Source organism: Dromiciops gliroides, chromosome 3, assembly GCF_019393635.1.
Source record: "Dromiciops gliroides isolate mDroGli1 chromosome 3, mDroGli1.pri, whole genome shotgun sequence".
Lineage (NCBI taxonomy): Eukaryota > Metazoa > Chordata > Mammalia > Microbiotheria > Microbiotheriidae > Dromiciops > Dromiciops gliroides.
In genome coordinates, this window is record NC_057863.1 from 529,247,431 (window position 1) to 529,266,110 (window position 18,680).

The window sequence follows — 18,680 nt, forward strand, 5'->3', positions numbered from 1 at the left end:
AATGTATGTAGGGATAAAGGACACCATCTATTTCATCTCACAGAACAATTAAAACACAAGTCCATTGATGAACAAGGAAAACACCAAAGGCACATACAGGAGGCCACAAACACATACTGAAAACACAAATTGCTTACTACAGACCCTCTTAAAAAGGGGTTGAACTTGGGGTTGAAAAAAGGGGGCAACATTCCAACATTCCATTGAATGCTTCCTTATATGATTCTATTCATTCCCCCACTCCTATACTAGTGCCTGCCAAATGTTTAGATAGGCAACCCTCTTTCTGCTGGACCTATACTGTCTGATAATTCTTAAATTATTTCTCCTACATCTATTTTCCAGGTCAGTTGTTTTTCTGATGAGTTATTTAACCCTTTCTTTGGTTTCCCTTCATTCTTTTGACTTTGTTTTCTTCTCTTTTTTCTGGAGGCAATCCAAATTAAGTGACTTGCCCAGGGCCACACAAGTAGTGTCTGAGGTCACATATGAACTCAAGTCCTCTTGACTGGTGCTCTATCCACTGTGTCCCCCTAGATGCCCCTCTTGTATTATTTATTAATGTCTCGTGGAGTTATTAGCTTTCACTTGCCCAATTCTAATTTCTAAGGAATTATATTTTCTTCAGTGAGCTTTTGTATTTTTTTTCTATTTAGTAATTTTCATCAGTGAAGTTGTGTACCTCTTTTTCCATTTGGCCAATTTTGTTGTTTAAGGTGTTATTTTCTTCAATATTTTTTATGTCTCTTTCACCAAGTTGTTAATTGTCTTTTCATAATTTTCTTGCATCACTCTCATTTCTTTTCCCAATGTTTTTCTCCACCACTCTTATTTGTTTTGAAAATAATTTCTTAGTTCTAGGAATTCTTGTTGGGCTTGTATCCAATTCACTTCTTTTTTTCTTTGAGACTGTTTGTAGCTATTTTGACTTCATTTCCTTTTTTGAGTTTGTATATTGATCTTCCCTGACACCACAGTAGCGTTTACTGATCAGGTTATTTTTTGTTGTTTGCTCATTTTTCCAGCCTATTCCTTAACTTTGAACTTTGTATTCATGTTAGGTTCTGATCCTGGGAGAAAAAGGGGACTGTCCCAAGCTTTGGGTTTTTTTCTATAGTGTTGTTTTCAGAAATAGTTCAGGGGCCTGGAAATTTTTGGTTCTTTCAAGGTAGTATGATCTGGGGAGAGGTGTGGTCACTGCTCTCCTACTCTGCATTCTGGTCCTTACCTAGGAAGCTGATCCCTTGCAGCCAAAAGTGATATTGCTCCTCAAGGTGCCTGCTCCCTTGTGACTGCAAGGAGCTTACAATTTAATGGGGGGAGACAACATGCAAAAAAAAAAATGTGCAATGCAGTTTACAGAAAATAAGATTTTAGTTGGGACTTGAAGGAATCCAGGGAGGTCAGTGGTCATAACAGAGGAAGGAGAGCATTCCAGGCATGGAATTCCAGTGCATAGGGGGATTGCCAGAGAAAACGCCCCCAGAGGCAAAAGTCTTGTTCCTGGAATAGCCAAGAGGCCAGTGCCACTGTATTGAAGAGTACCTGTCAAGGAGTAAGATGTAAAGAGACTACAAAGTGTAAAGGTAGGAGGGGTCTGGATTATGAAAGGCTTTAAATGACAAAAAAAAAGCATTTTGTATTTGGTCCTAGAGGCAATAGGAAGTCACTGGAGTTTACTGAGGGAGGTAACATGATTGGACCTGTACTTTAGAAATATCACTTTAGTGGCTGAGTGAAAGATTAGAATGGGGAGAGACTTGAGGAAGACAGACTCTTCAGCAGATTATTATAATAGTCCAGGCATGACATGATGAGAGTATGGAGTGGTGGCATTGTCAAAGAAGGGGACATGTTTGAGAGATGTTGCAAAGATGAAATGGACAGGTTTTGGCAACAGACTGAATATGAGGGAGTGAGAGACAGTGAGAAGTCCAGGATGAGTGTTGGGTTGTGAGCCTGAGGGAATGAGCAGCGGGTGTTGTTCTCTCTTGTTCTTTCTTCCTTTTGTAGAGGACCAGTGACGTCATGAAGTGCTATCTTATCTTGTCCATGGGTTGAATTTAAGTGAAGCAGAGCTGCACAAAGCCATCATCCTCCCGCTCTTTTCCAAAGTCATCAAAGTCCAGTGGCAAGACAAAAATCAAGATGACTGATGATGGCCCAGGATGCAGTGGATGCCCCTGGCATCTCTGATGTCTGACCAAGCTCTAAGTGCTCCACAGCACCTGCTTCAGCTGCCTTCATGGCCTCTGGAACACATCATTCTCATACATCATTCTGCTGGGGACAGTCTTGTATGCTTGGAGTTGACATCCTCTAGCTCATAGACCAGTCTGAGGCCTGCTGGTTACCTTAAACCTGGTTTAGCCCATCTGCTGAGATGGTTTTATCAGGGTATGGCCACTGCACATGCTACAGCCTCTTAGAGGCACAGGTGAGAGTTGGGTAAGGGGTGAACATCAAAGGTGAATGAACAGTCCTGAAAAGGGCAGGGCAAGCTCTCACACTAGAAGTGCTAGTCCTCCCTGAATACCCATATACCCCAGATCCCTCTCTACAGTAATAGGGAAGATATATGAGGGGGGTGTGTGTGTCTAAGATAATAGTTCAGTTCTGGAAATGTTTCATATAAAATATCTACTGGACACCCACTTCAGACAGTTGGAGACGGGGCAGCTAGGTGGCGCACTGGATAAAGCACCGGCCCTTTATTCAGGAGTACCTGAGTTCAAATCCTGCCTCAGACACTTGACACTTACTAGTTGTGTGACCCTGGGCAAGTGTCACTTAACCCCCATTGCCCCACAAAAAAACCAAAAACAAACAGTTGGAGATGCAAGACGGGAGGTCTGTACAGAGTCTGGGCCAGGATAGATAGTTTTGAGAATTACCAGCATAGACATGATAATTAAATCCATGGGAGCTGAAGAGATCACCAAGTGAAGTTATACAGAAGGAAAGAAGAGGGCCCAGGACAGAACCCTCGGAGAGAACTGTGGCTAGAGGGGATGATGTGGAGGAGTATCCAGGAAAAGAGACAGTGAAGGAGCAGTCAGATAGGTAGGAGAATGAAGAGATAGAGAGAAAACCTAGAGAGAAAAGAATATTTAAGGAAGACAGAGTGTTTAATAGTGTCAAAGTTGCAAAGAGGTCAAGGAAAATGAGGATAGCAAGAAGGCCACTGGATTTGGCAACTAAGAGGTCATTAGTAATTTATGCCTTGTTATTAAGAGTTAAGAAGAGAGTGAGAGATGAGAAAGTGGATGCACCAACTGTAGACAGCATGTTTGAGGAGTTTAGCTATGCGGTGCAGAAGAGATATAGGAAAAATGTTAAGGTCAAGTGAGGGTTTTTTCAAGATAGAGGAGAAACGGGCATGTTTGTAAGCTGTAGAAAATGATCCAGTAGAGAGGGAGGGATTGAAACACATGAAAGAATAGAGATGAACGAGGAAACAATCATTTGGAGGAGATGGGATGGAATGGGACCATGTGAACAAGCAGAGGGGTTAACCTTGGTAAGGGAGTAAGGCTACTTCATCATGAGAGACAAGGGTACAAGAGAAGAGAGTGGCAGAAGGCACTAGAGTGATAGGATATGAAGGAGACAGTAGGGGGAGGAGAGATGAAAAGGTCCTGTAGCAAATTCTTCAGTTTCAACCCTGCCTGTGAAAGCTCTGAATTCTCAGGCTACAATCACAAGAGCTCATTCAGAAAGCCTCCTTTCCCCCACCTCAGTATTTCCTCATGGCATTGTCCTTGCTCAGAAATCACTTTCTTCCCTCTCCAACCTAAACCCAGGAGTTATTCATTTCAACTTTACACTTCCTCTCTTGTTCTGGTTCAACTCATTTCTTGTTAAACTTCATCTCTGAATTGCTCTGACCATATCTCTCCTCAGCTCCTAATCACCAGAAGCTGCAGGAAGTTTAGTAACTATGCAGGCTGGTTAAGAATTCACATTATCTGTAATTTATGTTGGATTGCTTGCCTTCTCAAAGCAAGCCGGGGGGGGGGGGGGGGGGGGGGGGGGGGGGGGGGGGGGGGGTTGGAACACAAAGTTTTAAAAATGGATGTTAAAAGTTGTTCTTATGTGTAATTGGAGGAAAATAAAATGCTAAATAAAGGAAAATTTTAAAAATCAAGAATTCACATTATCCAATCTCAATCAAGCTCTTGTTATAGCAAGGCAGTCCTATTTCTCCCTGAGTAATTTTTCTCCACAGAAGCTATTTCAAACTTTCTCTTCCTTCATCAAGCACTCCTTAAGTGCAACTCCTTACACTCCCCTTTTATCAGCTGAAGACCCTGCCTCTTACTTTACTGATAAAACCAGGGCCATTCAACCTAAGTAACTTTCTCCATTCTCTGCATCTCAAAACCCTAGACAACTCCCACTTCCCTCCTTTCCCCTATTCTTCAACAATGGATCAATTCTCTACATATTTACTTTAATCTGTACTCTCATCTTCAATCATCCTTACTTTAATCTTCAGCCTCTCCCAATCAACCAATTTTTTCTCCCCAGCTTGAAAACAAGCTCAGCTTTCCTCCAGTTAAAAAAAAAAAAACTTCACAAATCCTTATCATTCCTTCAAACTATAATCCTCGTCTCCTCCCTTTCTCAGTCAAACTATTAAGTTGCCAATATTTAACTGCTTCCACTTTTTCTCATATCAATCATTCCACAACTCTATACAATCTGGCTTGCAAAGTCAACCCTCAACAACTTTCTCCAGTTACTGATGCTCTCTAACTGCCCAGTCTGATGGTTTTCTCTTGGTCCTCAAAAGGTCTGCCTTGACCTATCAATTGATTCTATTTAACAATGTTGACTATCATCTCCTCCAGGACACTCTGACCTCTGAGTTAGCATGACGTTACTCTTTCTTGGTTTTGTTCCTACTTGCCTGGCTGCTCCTTCTTAGTCTCCTTTACTGGATCGCTATTCATATCTTGCCCCCCAAGGTTCTATCCTGGGCCCTCTTCTCCTTCCCTGCCCTTTCTCTTCCTCTCAGTAATCTCATCAGATCTCAAGACCTCATTGATTTATCTATCATTTCTATGTAGATGACTTGCAGGTCTATATACCCACCTCCAGTCTCCCATCTGAGCTTCAGTTCCACATCACACATTGCCTATTTGATATTTCAAACCAAATGGCTCAGAGACATCTCAAAATCAGCATGTCTAAAACTCAACTCACCAGGAAAGTTCCCCAATTTTTGTGGAATGTATCACCACCACCCTTGTAATTTCTGAGGTTTGTAATCTTAACACTGTCTTAAACTTCTCATTTGCTCTTCCTCCTCCTATATATCCAAATAGTAACCAATTATTGTTATTTACAACACCACTCCAATCTTACAAACCACCTTATCTTGAATAATAATATCTCATCATCTCTTCCTGCCTGTTCTCCCTGCCTCATCTCTCCTACATACACTACTGCCAAAATAATTTTCATTATGCAGATTTGACTGTATGACTCCTCAACCAACTCTAGTGGCTTTTTTGTGACTTTAGGATCAAATATAAACCTCTGTTTGGTTTTTTTTTTTGCAGGGCAATGGGGGCTAAGTGACTTGCCCAGGGTCACACAGCTAGTAAGTGTCAAGTATCTGAGGCTGGATTTGAACTCAGGTACTCCTGAATCCAGGGCCGGTGCTTTATCCACTGCGCCATCTAGCTGCCCCTCTCTGTTTCACTTTTAAAGCCCTATACAACCTGACCCCAATTTATCTTTCCAACCTCAGTGGAAATTACTATCCCTCCCACACTTAGCTATTTAGTCAAATTGACCCCTTGTCTCCTTGCCTTCATACTAGCCATGTCTTCCTTTGAAGAAGTGGCTCAAGCACCACCATTCTCCATGAAGGATTTCCTCCTCCCAATAGCTAGTGTCTTCCCTCCCAAACTACTTTGGATATATTTTTATTTATTCATTTTATATCTGTGTGCACGAGCCTTTTCTCTCTCTCTCTCTCTCACCATATACACATTTGTATGTTTGTATGTATTTTTGTATATGTGCAAATGTGTACATGTATGTGATCATGCATACGAGTGCACGTACACACACGCCCTGTCCGAATATCAAGTCTAAACATGCCCCTTTGCAACTTCTGCCCACTTTTCCTAGTTCTGCTGTTTGGATTCAAAGAGAACATGTCTAATGCTCCTTCCACATGATTATCCTTCAAATACTTGAAGATATCATGTTTTAAACCCCTATCTCCTAATTCACCTAATTACATGGCATGCACTCAAGCCCCTTCACTATCCTGGTCACCATCCTTTGGATAGTCCCCAGTTTATCCATGTCCCTTCTAATTTCTGCCACCTATCACTGAATACATTACTTTGATGTGGTATTATCAGGTCAAAGTATTCCTGAAAACTATGCATCTCAACGCTGAGCCAAGATCACATTCACTTTTTTTGGTGCCATTATCACACTATAAATACATATTGAGGGGGCAGCTAGGTGGCACAGTGGATAAAGCACCGGCCCTGGATTCAGGAGTACCTGAGTTCAAATTTGACCTCAGACACTTGACACTTACTAGCTGTGTGACCCTGGGCAAGTCACTTAACCCCTGTTGCCCAGCAAAAACCCCCAAACAAGCAAACAAAAAAACAAAAACAAAAACCCAACAAAAAACCACAAATACATATTGAGGTTATAGTTCAGCTCTTTTTAAGGCCAAATTTGGTCTTTCACCTTGCATTTGTGAAAGTAATTTTTTGAGCCCAAGTAAAGAGTTTATTTACATTTACCCTAGTCAGGTTCATCTCATTAGATTTGGCCAAGCTTATCAAGATTTTGGGGTCTTGATTCTGTTATCCAATGAGTTAGCTATATAGTTGGCTATAGCTGTAGTTTTGTATTATCTGAAAATTTGATAAGCATGCCATCAAAGCTTTCATTGAAGTTACCAATAAATATTGTTAAATGAACAGTGAACAAAGGACAGATCCCAGGGACATTCTATGAGGACTTCCAAGAAGGCAGCAAATCATTAAAGTCTGAGTATGGCCATTCTACCAGTTCTCAATCAACTGGCTGTATCACTGTCCACCTTGCATCTCTCCAGTTTTTCAAAGGAGTAGAATGAGTAGGGCAATACTAAGAAAGCACCTAGCTGCCCTACTTGAGTTTAAGTCACTTGGTCCAGATAAACTATTTCCAATACTAAAAGCAATAGATATGATACCTGAGACTTTGCCAGGGATTTCCCGAAAGATTATGAAGCAAAAGAAAGGTGCCACAGGAATGAAGCACAAACACAGTCACAATTTTCAAAAAAGGTTGTCTTCAAACTATAGACCAGTGAGCTTCTGTTTGGCAAAATTCAAGGAAGGATTATTACAGAGGTAGTTATCGAACAGCTAGAAAAAGGGAGGGGAGTGTGTGGGGGGGAAGCATCATTAACAGCCACCCTGAAAAGATTTTCTGTGGAGGATTTATGGGATGAGGACAAGGACATAGGATGAAAAGGTGTGGACAAGTTGTGATTTGCATGGTTGGAGAGAATATCTCCATAAAATCATAGATCCACGGTAATATCTAAGAATGGATTACCTCAATTGGATAACCAGATCATTTTCTTCTTTTTTTTTGGTGGGGCAATGAGGGTTAAGTGACTTGCCCAGGGTCACACTAAGTGTCAAGTGTCTGAGGCCATATTTGAACTCAAGTCCTCCTGAATCCAGGGCCCTTGCTTTATCCACTCAGATCATTTTCTTCTAAACTAGAATTACTGAATCTGAACTAAATAGACAAAACTAGCTATACTTCAGAATCTTTATGTAAGATGACAATGTTCACTGGGGAAATATGCCATTACATATTTTGACAGTACAGCGTTTTGTTTGACCTACATATCCACACAAACATAACTTTAAAAGCTCTTGACCTTTATCACTAGATATGGGGTTATCATGTCAATCTTAAACTCTGACAAGGTCTGGTTAGTCAATAAACATTTATTAAGTGCCTATTATGTTCCAGGTATTGTGTTAAGCTCTGAGGATAAAAAAAAAGGTAAAAGCCAGTCTCTGCTTTCCAGTAGTTCACAATCTAATGGAGAGACAACTTACCAAAAATTATGTACAAAGAATCATATCTACAGGACTCGACGTAATGCTGGACATATACTCAACAGGACATAATCAACAAAAAACTGGCATTAGAGTTAAGGAGTTGGCGTTTTAGCTGGGTCTCGAAGGAAGACAGGAGGCAGAGATGAGGAGGAAGAAAATTCCAGGCAGCCAGTGAAAATGCCCAGAAATGACTGTACCATATCAACCACCTCATTCGATATTAGTTCAAAGACAAGCTTAAAAATATGTCAGGTCTCCGTCACAGGCCCAAATTCTGAAAATATATGCGGCTCAAGTCTTAGCAACACAACTGTGGATACATTTTTGAAGAATGTAAAAAAACACACAAACCAAAAAAGCAAAAATAAAATCACCAAAAAAGGAATGGCCCACCCCATCACTGCAACACAAGCTGGACAATGGAAGGAATTGAGTCATCCAAATGGAGGAACATCCGACCAGGGCTAGAGACGAACCCCCAATCTGCCTTTTTCTCCTTGCTGGAGACCTGGAAAAGTAACTGTGGAGGCTCTAAAACGTGGAGCGGTGCCCCGGGGACCCTCGGGCCGAGCCAGCCAAAGCCTCCCGAAGGTGCTCCCAAACCCCGCGGCTTTGCCATTTAGCAATCGATTGTCCCGGTGGACGCTCCCCGCAGGAGGCCCAGCTCTTAGGCGGCCCAGCCCCGGGCCCTGACGCGGATAACTGAGCGCAGGCAGGGAAGAGCCATTCCACCCCCCCTCCCCCCCGGTCAGGGTCCTCCCCGAGGCCGAGCCCTAACTCTCCCGCCTCGCCTCCAGTCTCGGGGAGCGTCTGTTTCCTTGGGCACCCGCGGGAGGAGTGCCGTGCTAGTCAACCCAGGGGGCTCGGGCTCCCTCCGCCCCCAGGGCTGAGAAGCCGGTTGCCGGTTGGGCTCCGAGGCAGAGCCTCTGATCTCCCACGCCCCACCCCGAAATCCGCGGACCAGCTCGGAGGCTCCACTCACCCAACACTAGCCGGGCGACGTCGGACGGTAACAGCATGATCAGGCCTCTGGAAAAACTCTGAGACCCCGGGCAAGTCTCAGGAACCTTCCGCGTAGCAACACCGAGACCGCATCTCTCGGTCCCAGCGGCGGCGTCAGCTGCGGCACCGAACCCCGAAGCAACTCGTCCCGCCCCCCGGTTTCACTGCAGCCAATCGCTCCTAGGGAGAAAGAAAGGCGCGGAAACGCGCCCCGCCCCGACACTAAGTGAAAGGCACATCATTTCCGCTTAAGGATAAGGAAGAGGGGCGGGAAATGGATGTTGAGCGGTCATACGCCTGCGCAGCGTATCTTAATGAGGGTTTGAGGGAGGATGGTATCTCTATTGAACTATCGCGCCCTATTAGCGATCCGCAGCCTAGGCGGGTGGGGCGGGGAAAGGAGGGTACTAGTAGTACGCCTGTGCAGAGGGGGTCACGGAGGCTGCGATCTCCCTGTATTCTCCCGCCTTGGAGGGAGTCTGCGTGCTGTTTGGTTGAACCCGGAAGTGAGAGCTGTCGCGTGAGGGTTGCGTTGGTGAACCATCTGCCCGTGGGGAGAAGAGGCTGGAAAGAGGAGGGCGGACCCAGGTGGCCTTCCCTCAGGAGGCTGCCGCCTTCGGAGCCCTGCGGTAGGGGGCGAGGGAGAGCGCGTCCCGTTTCCATGGGGTTTGGGGGATTCTGCTTCGGCATTCGGGGGTCTGGGGCGCCCCCTTCTTCAGAACCGTTCTTGGCCACCCCCTCTCTCCATCCGGCGTCAGTGACCGGTGGTACCCTCTTCCCCTGGCCTGGAGGGGGGGGGCGGTGCCTTAAATCCCACAGGGAGGGGGCGGGGAGCGCTGGCGTACCTAACCAGTCTTGGTTCAGGTTCTTCTTTCCCCCGACTCTCTTGTCTCTTGTCTTTTGGTGGCTTCTTTTTGTCCTTCGTTTCCTTTACGTGCCGCGTCTCCCATTCAGCACGGCTCCTTTCGTGGGTCTACCTGGCTGAAGCAGGATGCCCCAAAGGGTGACCCGTTATCTAGGCTGTTCTCTTCCTCTTCCATGAATCTTTGGGAGGAGTACTCTAACAATCCCACTTCCCTTGTAACCCAGTTTGGGAAATAAAGTATTACAGTCACGATTGCAATCCCCAGTTACGATAAATAAGAATTCTGCTGTGGAAGAGAATTCTTGGATGAGAACATGAAAACCCAGAAGTAAATGAGGCTAGGCAGGTAACCATCGACAAGGCCGGAATTAATAAGAGCAAATATTTATATTGTACTTACTGTGCACCCTCAGGCACTGAGCTAAGCGCTTTACAATTATTTTATCCTTACTGCAAGCCTGGGAGGTGCTATTATTCGCGTTTTACAGATGAGAAAGCTGATGCCAGCAGGTTAATTGATTTGCTTAGGGTCACAGAGCTAGTAAAAGTGACTGAGGCTGAATTTGAATTCATCTTCCTAACTACAGGCCCAGTACTCTATCGACCTTCCCACCTAGGCGCTCAGATTACAAAACCAGGTTAGTGTGCCCGTTGTAGTGTTACTTTTTTATACCAAGATACCTACATCTTATATTTTCACTTATTCTGCTGCCATTTGGAATTTTCAGTCAAAATTCTTAGAAAGTTCATCTCTGCTTTTTATTGAGTGAATGAATGAAAATACATTCCTTAAATTCTTTTTTATGTGCCGAGCAGTATGCTAATCGTTGGCTATTCAAATGCAAAAGTGACACTGTCCCTCCAGTTTGTGTTCTAATGGGGGGAAACCTCATATATAGGGAAGTGGTCGCCAGGAAAGGGTAAAGTCAAAGGGATATTGAGTAGAGCTTTATGGCAATTGATTTTGTGCTACTGTTCCCAGAACTAGAAGTGAAAATGGGGGGAGGAGGAGCAGGGAGGTAATAGTGAGGGGAAGTGTCCCATGCAGTCATGGGCAAAAAGGTGGAGTGGCTGGGACCTGCTTGTTGTAATGACCTCTGGGCTGGAGCCGGAGATCCTTTGTGACTGTGGCTTTCCATGGAATCTGAGCTGCTTGGGTTGGGGCTTACTCAGTATGAATCACAAATAACCAAAATTCAGCATTTTCGTAGACCTTTTGACCTGGAGAATGGAATGATCATTATCCCCATTTTATGCATAGGGAACTGAAGCTCAGAAGTCACATAACTTTTGTGGTTGGTCCAGAATTTTAATTCATTTCTTCAGATTTCATTTTTTTTTTGTGAGATAAAAAAGCATGGGAAGGGTCATCCTGAAAAATAACAGGTGGGACTTTATGGAGGTCTTAAAATATTAGAAGAGCTGTTACATGAAGGAGATTAAATTTATTTTTAGTAATAACTAGTAGCTCACATTTATGTAGTCCTATAATGAAAGGACTTTGTAGACCTTAAAACAATCCAATGAAGCAGTTAGTGCAAGGATTCTCCTCATTTTGTAAATGAGAAAACATGAAATTGAGGGGTTATGATTTGCATATGGGTCCATCAGTCAATCAGCATTTATTAATCTCCTATATGCCAGGCAGTGGGCTAGAGTTTGCTGAGAATGCAAAGACAAAAATGAAACAAACTCTGCCCTCGAACATATGCATATTTGTATGTAAGTAAATGCAAAATGCGTACAAAATGAATACAAGATAATAGGTTGGGGAGGGGATCAGGAAAGACTTCATGTAGAAATTGCGGGATTCTGAGGCAGAGATGAAGAGGGAATCCATGCAAGACATGGAGTTCAGCTGGTGCAAAGAGATGAGGACAGGAGATGGTGTGTAGAATGCAAGAAAGGTACTAAAATGTACCAAGGCCAGAAAGGTAGATTGAGGTCCCATTGTGAAGGGCTTTCAAAGCCAAACAAAGATATTTAATTTGATCTATAAAGGGATTGTGGAGCCACTGATTTTGAGTGGGGGAATAAATTACTCAAATCTGTGCTTTAGGAAGATCGTGTGGCAGCTTGTACTGTGGGTGAATTGGAGTGGAGAAAGAGACCAGTTAGGAGGCTATTGAAATAGCCTCGGTGGGGGCAGCTAGATGGCGCAGTGGTTAAAGCACCGGCCCTGGATTCAGTAGTACCTGAGTTCAAATCCGGCCTCAGACACTTAACACTTACTAGCTGTGTGACCCTGGGCAAGTCACTTAACCCCAATTGCCCCGCAAAAAAAAAAAAAAAAGAAAGAAAGAAATAGCCTCGGTGGAAGTATAGTTACAGTATAAATAGAGTGATCAAAGGTAGTTTTCCACCTAGCCTGTTTCTGACATGGATACAAAGGCAGAAACTAAAATGAATAGGTGGGAAGTTAGATGGAAAGAGATTTCTTGTCCTGACACGAGGAAGAAATTTTCAGCATTTTTTTTTGGAGGTAGGACTGGATAAACTGAAGCTCCTTTTCAATTCTAAAATTCTTTGATTCTGTGGCTGTTGGAACGCTTTATGGAAAAGATGGGTCTTGAGATAGATCTAAAAGATGACAAGATTTGGATGGGTAGAGTGGGAAATTACCTTCTGTATTCCTTAGTTTCCTCATGTAAAATGGAGGGGATAATACCTGTTTTGTGTACCTCATAATGTTGTTGATACAACTAAGTTAATACATGAAAACATTTTCAAAACCTTAATGTGTGAAGTGTCCTCTAGCTCATTTTCTCTCTCTCCTCCTCTTTTGCCTCCTGTCTCTATCTCAGTGTCTTTGTCTTTGTCTCTGTCTCTCCCCCTCGCTCTCTCTCCACAACTCCTTCCTCTTGCTTCCCCTGTGTTCTTCTGTATGTCTGTGTATAGTCATATTATTGTAAGTGGAAGCTGCTTATTTTGCAGAAGTTTTGTTTTAGTCTACTATTGCTTAGGGAAAAGAGGAAAGAAACTTGATTGGGTTCATATCCCACTTCAGCTACTTATTATTCACAGAGTAACAGTTACAAGGGACCCTTTTGGTCATGTACTTGTACTGAAGAATTCTTCCACATCAACCACCACAATGGTGATCTGGTCTCTTGGAGAATTCACATGAGGAGAATAAACCATTCCCTCCTTAGGCAATTCTATTTCTTGATGGCAGTTGTTTTGAAGATTTTCCTTACATGGAGTCATCTGCATATCTGGGGCCAAGCATGTCTAATTACTCTTTTACATGACAGTCCTTCAAATATTTGTATACAACTGTCATGTAGGATCCTAAATCCCCCATTTCCCCATATCTAGGCTTCCTGTGCTTACTTTCAGCAATTGGGGACTACTCTTAATTGTCAGAGGAGGCAGGCTATGGAATTAATCCAGACCTCAGATTTGGCACTTAATAAATGCTTATTGTTTGATTTATAATATTATATAATATTAATTATTAATTATATAATTATTATAATGTTATAATATATTATATTATAATAATATAAGTCATTGTTAAAAATATTAATTATGGGGAAGCTAGGTGGCGAAGTGGATAGAGCACTGGCCCTGGAGTCAGGAGGACCCGAGTTCAAATGTGGCCTCAGACACTTAACATTTACTAGCTGTGTGACCCTGGGCAACTCACTTAACCCCAATTGCCTCACCAAAAAAACCAAAAAACAAACAAAAATATTAATTATTAGAGGACTAAGGATACTTTAGTGGGCATGCTCTTTCAACTTTATATTTAGCCATTAATTACTGCTCTTTAAGTCAGGCAATTTAACTTATTATCATTTCACCTTTCATTTAACCTATATCTTTCCATTTTGTCCACAAGGAAGTGTGAGAGACATAGGTAAATCCAGAGATGCAACACTCACTATGTGTCAGATAAGATGTGAAAATAAGAAGACTCATAAAACAGTCCCCTGCCCTTAAGGAATGTGCATTATATAGGAAGTGACATTACGGGGATTATTCCTCACCCTGTTCCTCAACCCAGTTATTATCCATTTCAACCCTAGACTGTCCTGTCTCCTTATCCTATTTCCACTATTTCTAGCCAGGATCAGTCCTGGATTACTTCTACTAGCATGATTCCATACTACTAGCAAAGTGGAAATTTTTTAGAAGCCACTAAACAGGAGACTCCTAGTCATTCCATTAGTTTGTTTTGTGGTGGTTTTTTTGTTTTGTTTTGGCAGGGCAATGAGGGATAAGTGACTTGCCCAGGGTCACATAGCTACTAAGTGTCAAGTGTCTGAGGCTGGATTTGAACTTAGGTTCTCCTGATTCTAGGAGGAATCCACTGTGCTCCCTAGCTACCTTCCTAGTCGTTCCATTTTTTATGCTTAATTTATGTTTTTATTTATATCATTGCCTTTTTTCCCTTTATAGATCTTTGTTGTGTGGATTGGTAACTTGAACATGAGCCTTGCACTAAATGATTTACTACTTTGCTGTGGTCAACTGGAAAATGACAGAGCTACAGAACGAAGGGTAGTAAATGACATTAATTTATACAGTGTTCTTATCTCAAATAAAGGTGTAGATTAATAATAACTCATATTTAAATGTACTTTCAGAAAGAAGTTGAGAAATTCAAGCATTTGATCCGGGATCCTGAAACAGTTAAACATTTGGATCGAAACTCTGATTCTAAACAAGGAAAATATTTGAACTGGGATGCTGTTTTTAGGTATTTTGTTTAATAAATTTTGCTCCTTTAATTTTCAACCATCATTTATATAATTTAATATGATACTGTTAATTTTCCTTTCATGACTTAGACTTTATATTACCATTTTCTAAAGGACCTATCACAATGTTATGCACAAAATAATTTCTTGACAAATTTTAATTGATTCAAAACATAATAAAAGTATTATTTTTATATGAAAAATTAAGAAAATTAAAAATTGGGTTCACATTTTTCTTTTGTTAATTCCCAGCTCACATTGTTTAAAATATTATAAACATTATCTTACAGATATGTTGCAAATATGCATTTAATTGATTTGGAATAGATACTGATCTTAGGACTTTATAATTTCTTATTACAAGGTGAAAGTAAGACTGGTTAGATTATAGCTCTTAAAATTTTATGAAAATGTGTTAAGTCACCAATAAGTAATTTCCCCCACCCTGATTAATTATTATATGATAAATTAAAATGAAGCAATTAGGAAAAAATGAGAATAATGTTATATAACAATTCAGTTAAAAAATTACTTAAGCCAACAAAAGAAGGAAATTATTAGAAAACTGCAGCAGCATTCATTTGATTAGGATGATTAATTTTAAGTCGAGATAAAGTCCATTTGAGTCATGAATTGTTATATAGCTTTGTAAAAAAAGTTGTAATTTCTTTAAAATTAAAAGAAATGATTTTCAGATGATTAATTTTTTCATTGGCTTCATTTTGGAATACATTCCTCCATCCTCCCCTACCTAGAGACCCATCCCTTGTAACAGAGGAAAAAAAATGAAAGAAAAGAAAGAGTTCAACAAAATTACCTTACACATATCAGCAGGGTGTGATGGTATCTGTAATGTTCTGCACTAATAATATCCTGCTTCTGCAAAGAAGGGAGAGGGGTGAATTTTTTTCATTTCTTGGTGATAAACTTGTTCATTAGAATTAATTACATGGTATTCAGTTTCTTTTTTAGGTTGTTATTTCCATTTAAATTGTTGTTGCCCTGTATATGATTGTTGTTTTCCTGGTTCTACGTACTTCACTATGTATCAGTTCATATACATCTTACCTTGCTTCTCTGAATTCTATGTATTTCATAGTGATAATCAATTTCATCAGTTCTTTTAGCCACTTCCCTACCAGGGTGTATTCATTTTGTCTTCAGGTCCTTCTATCAAGAAAAATGAAAAGTCAGAATTTCTGACAGAAAAATGACTCAATAGCTTGGAAATGATTAAAAAGCCTTAAAAGCAAATCTAACTCATTTAGTATATAACATAAAATTTAGATGAATTTCATTGGCAGTCTGCTTTTCTAGTCATACATATCCTTGATGATGCCTTTGACATTACTTTTTGTCTGTAAGTCACCATTTATGCTGCAGCCTACTTGAATAGGCCTTATGTTTTTCCATTGCCCTTTGGATCACTTGCAGTTTTACTACATCTGAGACCTTGGTAGGATTCCTTAATCCACAGCCAAATAGCATTTCTAGGAAGATATTGGAATTCAAAAACTGAAAAGATCGAGCTTGGTAACAGGGAATAAGAGGCTTGAGGACATTAGAAGATGCTGCACAGGTTCCTAAATGTAGTTTAGCTTGTTTGTGTTCTCCTGTTAGATTCTGGACTAAGCTTATTGTTCATTTGGACTGCCTGTCCAAAATTTATCTATTCTTAGATTAAATCAAAGGAGTGCCCATAAAGTGCATGTAATCTGGGTGATTTCAACTGAGTGTTATCTGGAGTACTTAGAGGCTGAATGACTTAACTCTCACTTTCCTATTTGTAAAAGTAGAGTTGGTCTGCATGGTCTCCAGGGTTCCTTCCAGGTTTAAAATCTAGGATTCTGTGACACAGCAAATATATGTTGGAGATGGGACTTGAACTCTTCAATACTCCATTCACCCTGCCTCTCAGTTAATAAGCATTCTTTGCTAAGTTTTCCTGTGTGAATTTATTTCTTAATTTCTCTGAGCATCTTTGAATCTGATCAAGAAGAGCATTCTGGGGTTCAGTGAGGTCACTGTTATATTTAGCAAACAGAGCATCTGAAAAACCTTAGCATCTCTAATGAGTTCTTCTAGTTTTGCTTTGGTACAAGATGACTACCAGTGAACACCTTTGGAGACCATAAGTCTCATTGTTTTATGACTCACTTGATATTAATCATCAAAGGATTTTTTATTAAAGTTACTGCTTTATTACAGGAATCATCTATGATTTTAACATCTATGGAATCATCTGTGGTTTTAACATGTACAAGGGAGATGTATTGTTGGAATAAAAAAGCTAAATATTTTGCTTTACCAAATCACATGTGGTTTTTTGGTTAAAAAAAAGAAGTATAGGGGCAGCTAGGTGGCACAGTGGATAAAGCACTGGCCCTGGATTCAGGAGTACCTGAGTTCAAATCTGGCCTCAGACACTTACTAGCTGTGTGACCCTGGGCAAGTCACTTAACCCCCATTGCCCTGAAAAAAAAAGTACAAGTGTAGTTGAATCTTTTCTTAGAAAACAGATTTTTATTGTTATATTTTGTTTTTATATTACCTAGATTTCCCCTTCTATCCCTCCCTTCTATCCTGGGCCATCTTTTTTCTATGTATTTCACTTAGTGATCTTATCATGTCCCTGAGAGTAAATGATCATCTTTATGTAGATGTTTACCAGATCTCTATATATCCAGCCTTAATCTCTTCCTGAGTTTCTCACATCACCAACTTACTTTTGGACATTTTGAATTGGATGCCTCTTAGTCATCTCAAATGTCACAGGAAATTCAAAATAGAATTTATCTTTTCCCCAAAAACTCTTGGTACTTGCTGACTTTATTTTTACTGTTGAGGATACCACCATTTTTCTTATAACTCTGCATCACAACTTTGGTATCATCATTGACTAATCACTTGAACTCACCCCCACATATCTTATCTGTGGTCAAACTTTGTTTTTTCTACCCTTACAACATCTCTTCTTTACATCTATTTTTCTCTCTTCTCAGAGACACTACCCAGGTACTGGCCCTGGTTATTTCTCACCTGGACATAATAACCTTCCCACTTACTGGTCTCTCTTCCCTCTAATCCAACTTGCACTCAGTTGCTGAAGTGATTTTCCTAGAGCATGGATTTGACCATGTCACCCTCCTCTTCAGTAATCTTTAGTGGCTCCCCTTTACCTTTGGGATCAAACATCAAATCTTTTGTTTGGCATTTGTAGCCCTTTAAACCTGGCCCTTTTTTACCTTTCCAGTCCTTTTATACTTTATTCCTTTTCACTCACTCTGTTATCCAGCTGCACTGGGCTACTTGCCATTCCTCATGTAGGATAGATAGCCTGTCTTCTGACTTCATGCATGCTTTTGCATTGGCCTCCTCTCCCCAGTCTGTTTCTGGAATGCTATCCCTCCTTATCTTTATGCTTCTCTACCTACTTTCTTGACTGATAATCAGAGTCAGTGTTTTTGTTTTCATCTTTCGCTTCTTTTTGGAGTCAGTTTTCTTTAAAATGAATGTAGTTGTTATAATTGTATACAATGTCATCTCATCCTTATCCTTCTAATTTAATGTTAATTTTGATCTTTGCTGTACTTGATATTTTAATTGCACACAGCTGATTCTGAAACAACCTGAGCATTGGCATCCTGTAGGTAAAGATGTAATTTTATTTTTAAAAGATTTTAAGTATTTCTTGTGTCCCTTGTTTTTATTTTTTAAGTGTTTTATTGATGCTTTTTTATATCACTGTCACTTCCCAATATACCTTCCACTCATGAGAACCTTTTCTTGAAGCAAAGCATCATTGTTAAACCAATGTCATTTCTTTCAGTAGTATGTAAACTGACTTGTTGGATCAAGATCTCAAAGTACCAAGTTACGTTAATTTTTGTACAAGGCTTAAAAATTATGATTCTTTGTAATATTTGTGTCTTTTTCTATCACTCTGTCACTGTTGTAGAAAACAGAAGAGATTGCACAGGACTAAATACCATTTTCTAT

At 40.8% G+C, this 18,680-nt stretch overlaps 2 protein-coding genes across 2 annotated transcripts in view; one reads left to right on the forward strand and one right to left on the reverse strand.

Annotated features, from left to right (window-relative positions):
- The window catches only part of LOC122748585 (protein NPAT), a 49,789-nt gene extending 40,535 nt beyond the window's left edge, over positions 1–9,254 (reverse strand). The window contains exon 1 of the mRNA XM_043994291.1: positions 9,091–9,254. Coding sequence (XP_043850226.1) covers positions 9,091–9,127 — 37 coding nt within the window. The 5' untranslated portion in view covers positions 9,128–9,254. The remainder of the gene's footprint in view (positions 1–9,090) is intronic.
- A 280-nt stretch (positions 9,255–9,534) lies between these two features.
- The window catches only part of ATM (ATM serine/threonine kinase), a 131,751-nt gene continuing 122,605 nt past the window's right edge, over positions 9,535–18,680 (forward strand). Inside the window, 3 exon segments of the mRNA XM_043998900.1 lie at positions 9,535–9,739; positions 14,380–14,481; positions 14,568–14,680. Coding sequence (XP_043854835.1) covers positions 14,410–14,481; positions 14,568–14,680 — 185 coding nt within the window. The 5' untranslated portion in view covers positions 9,535–9,739; positions 14,380–14,409.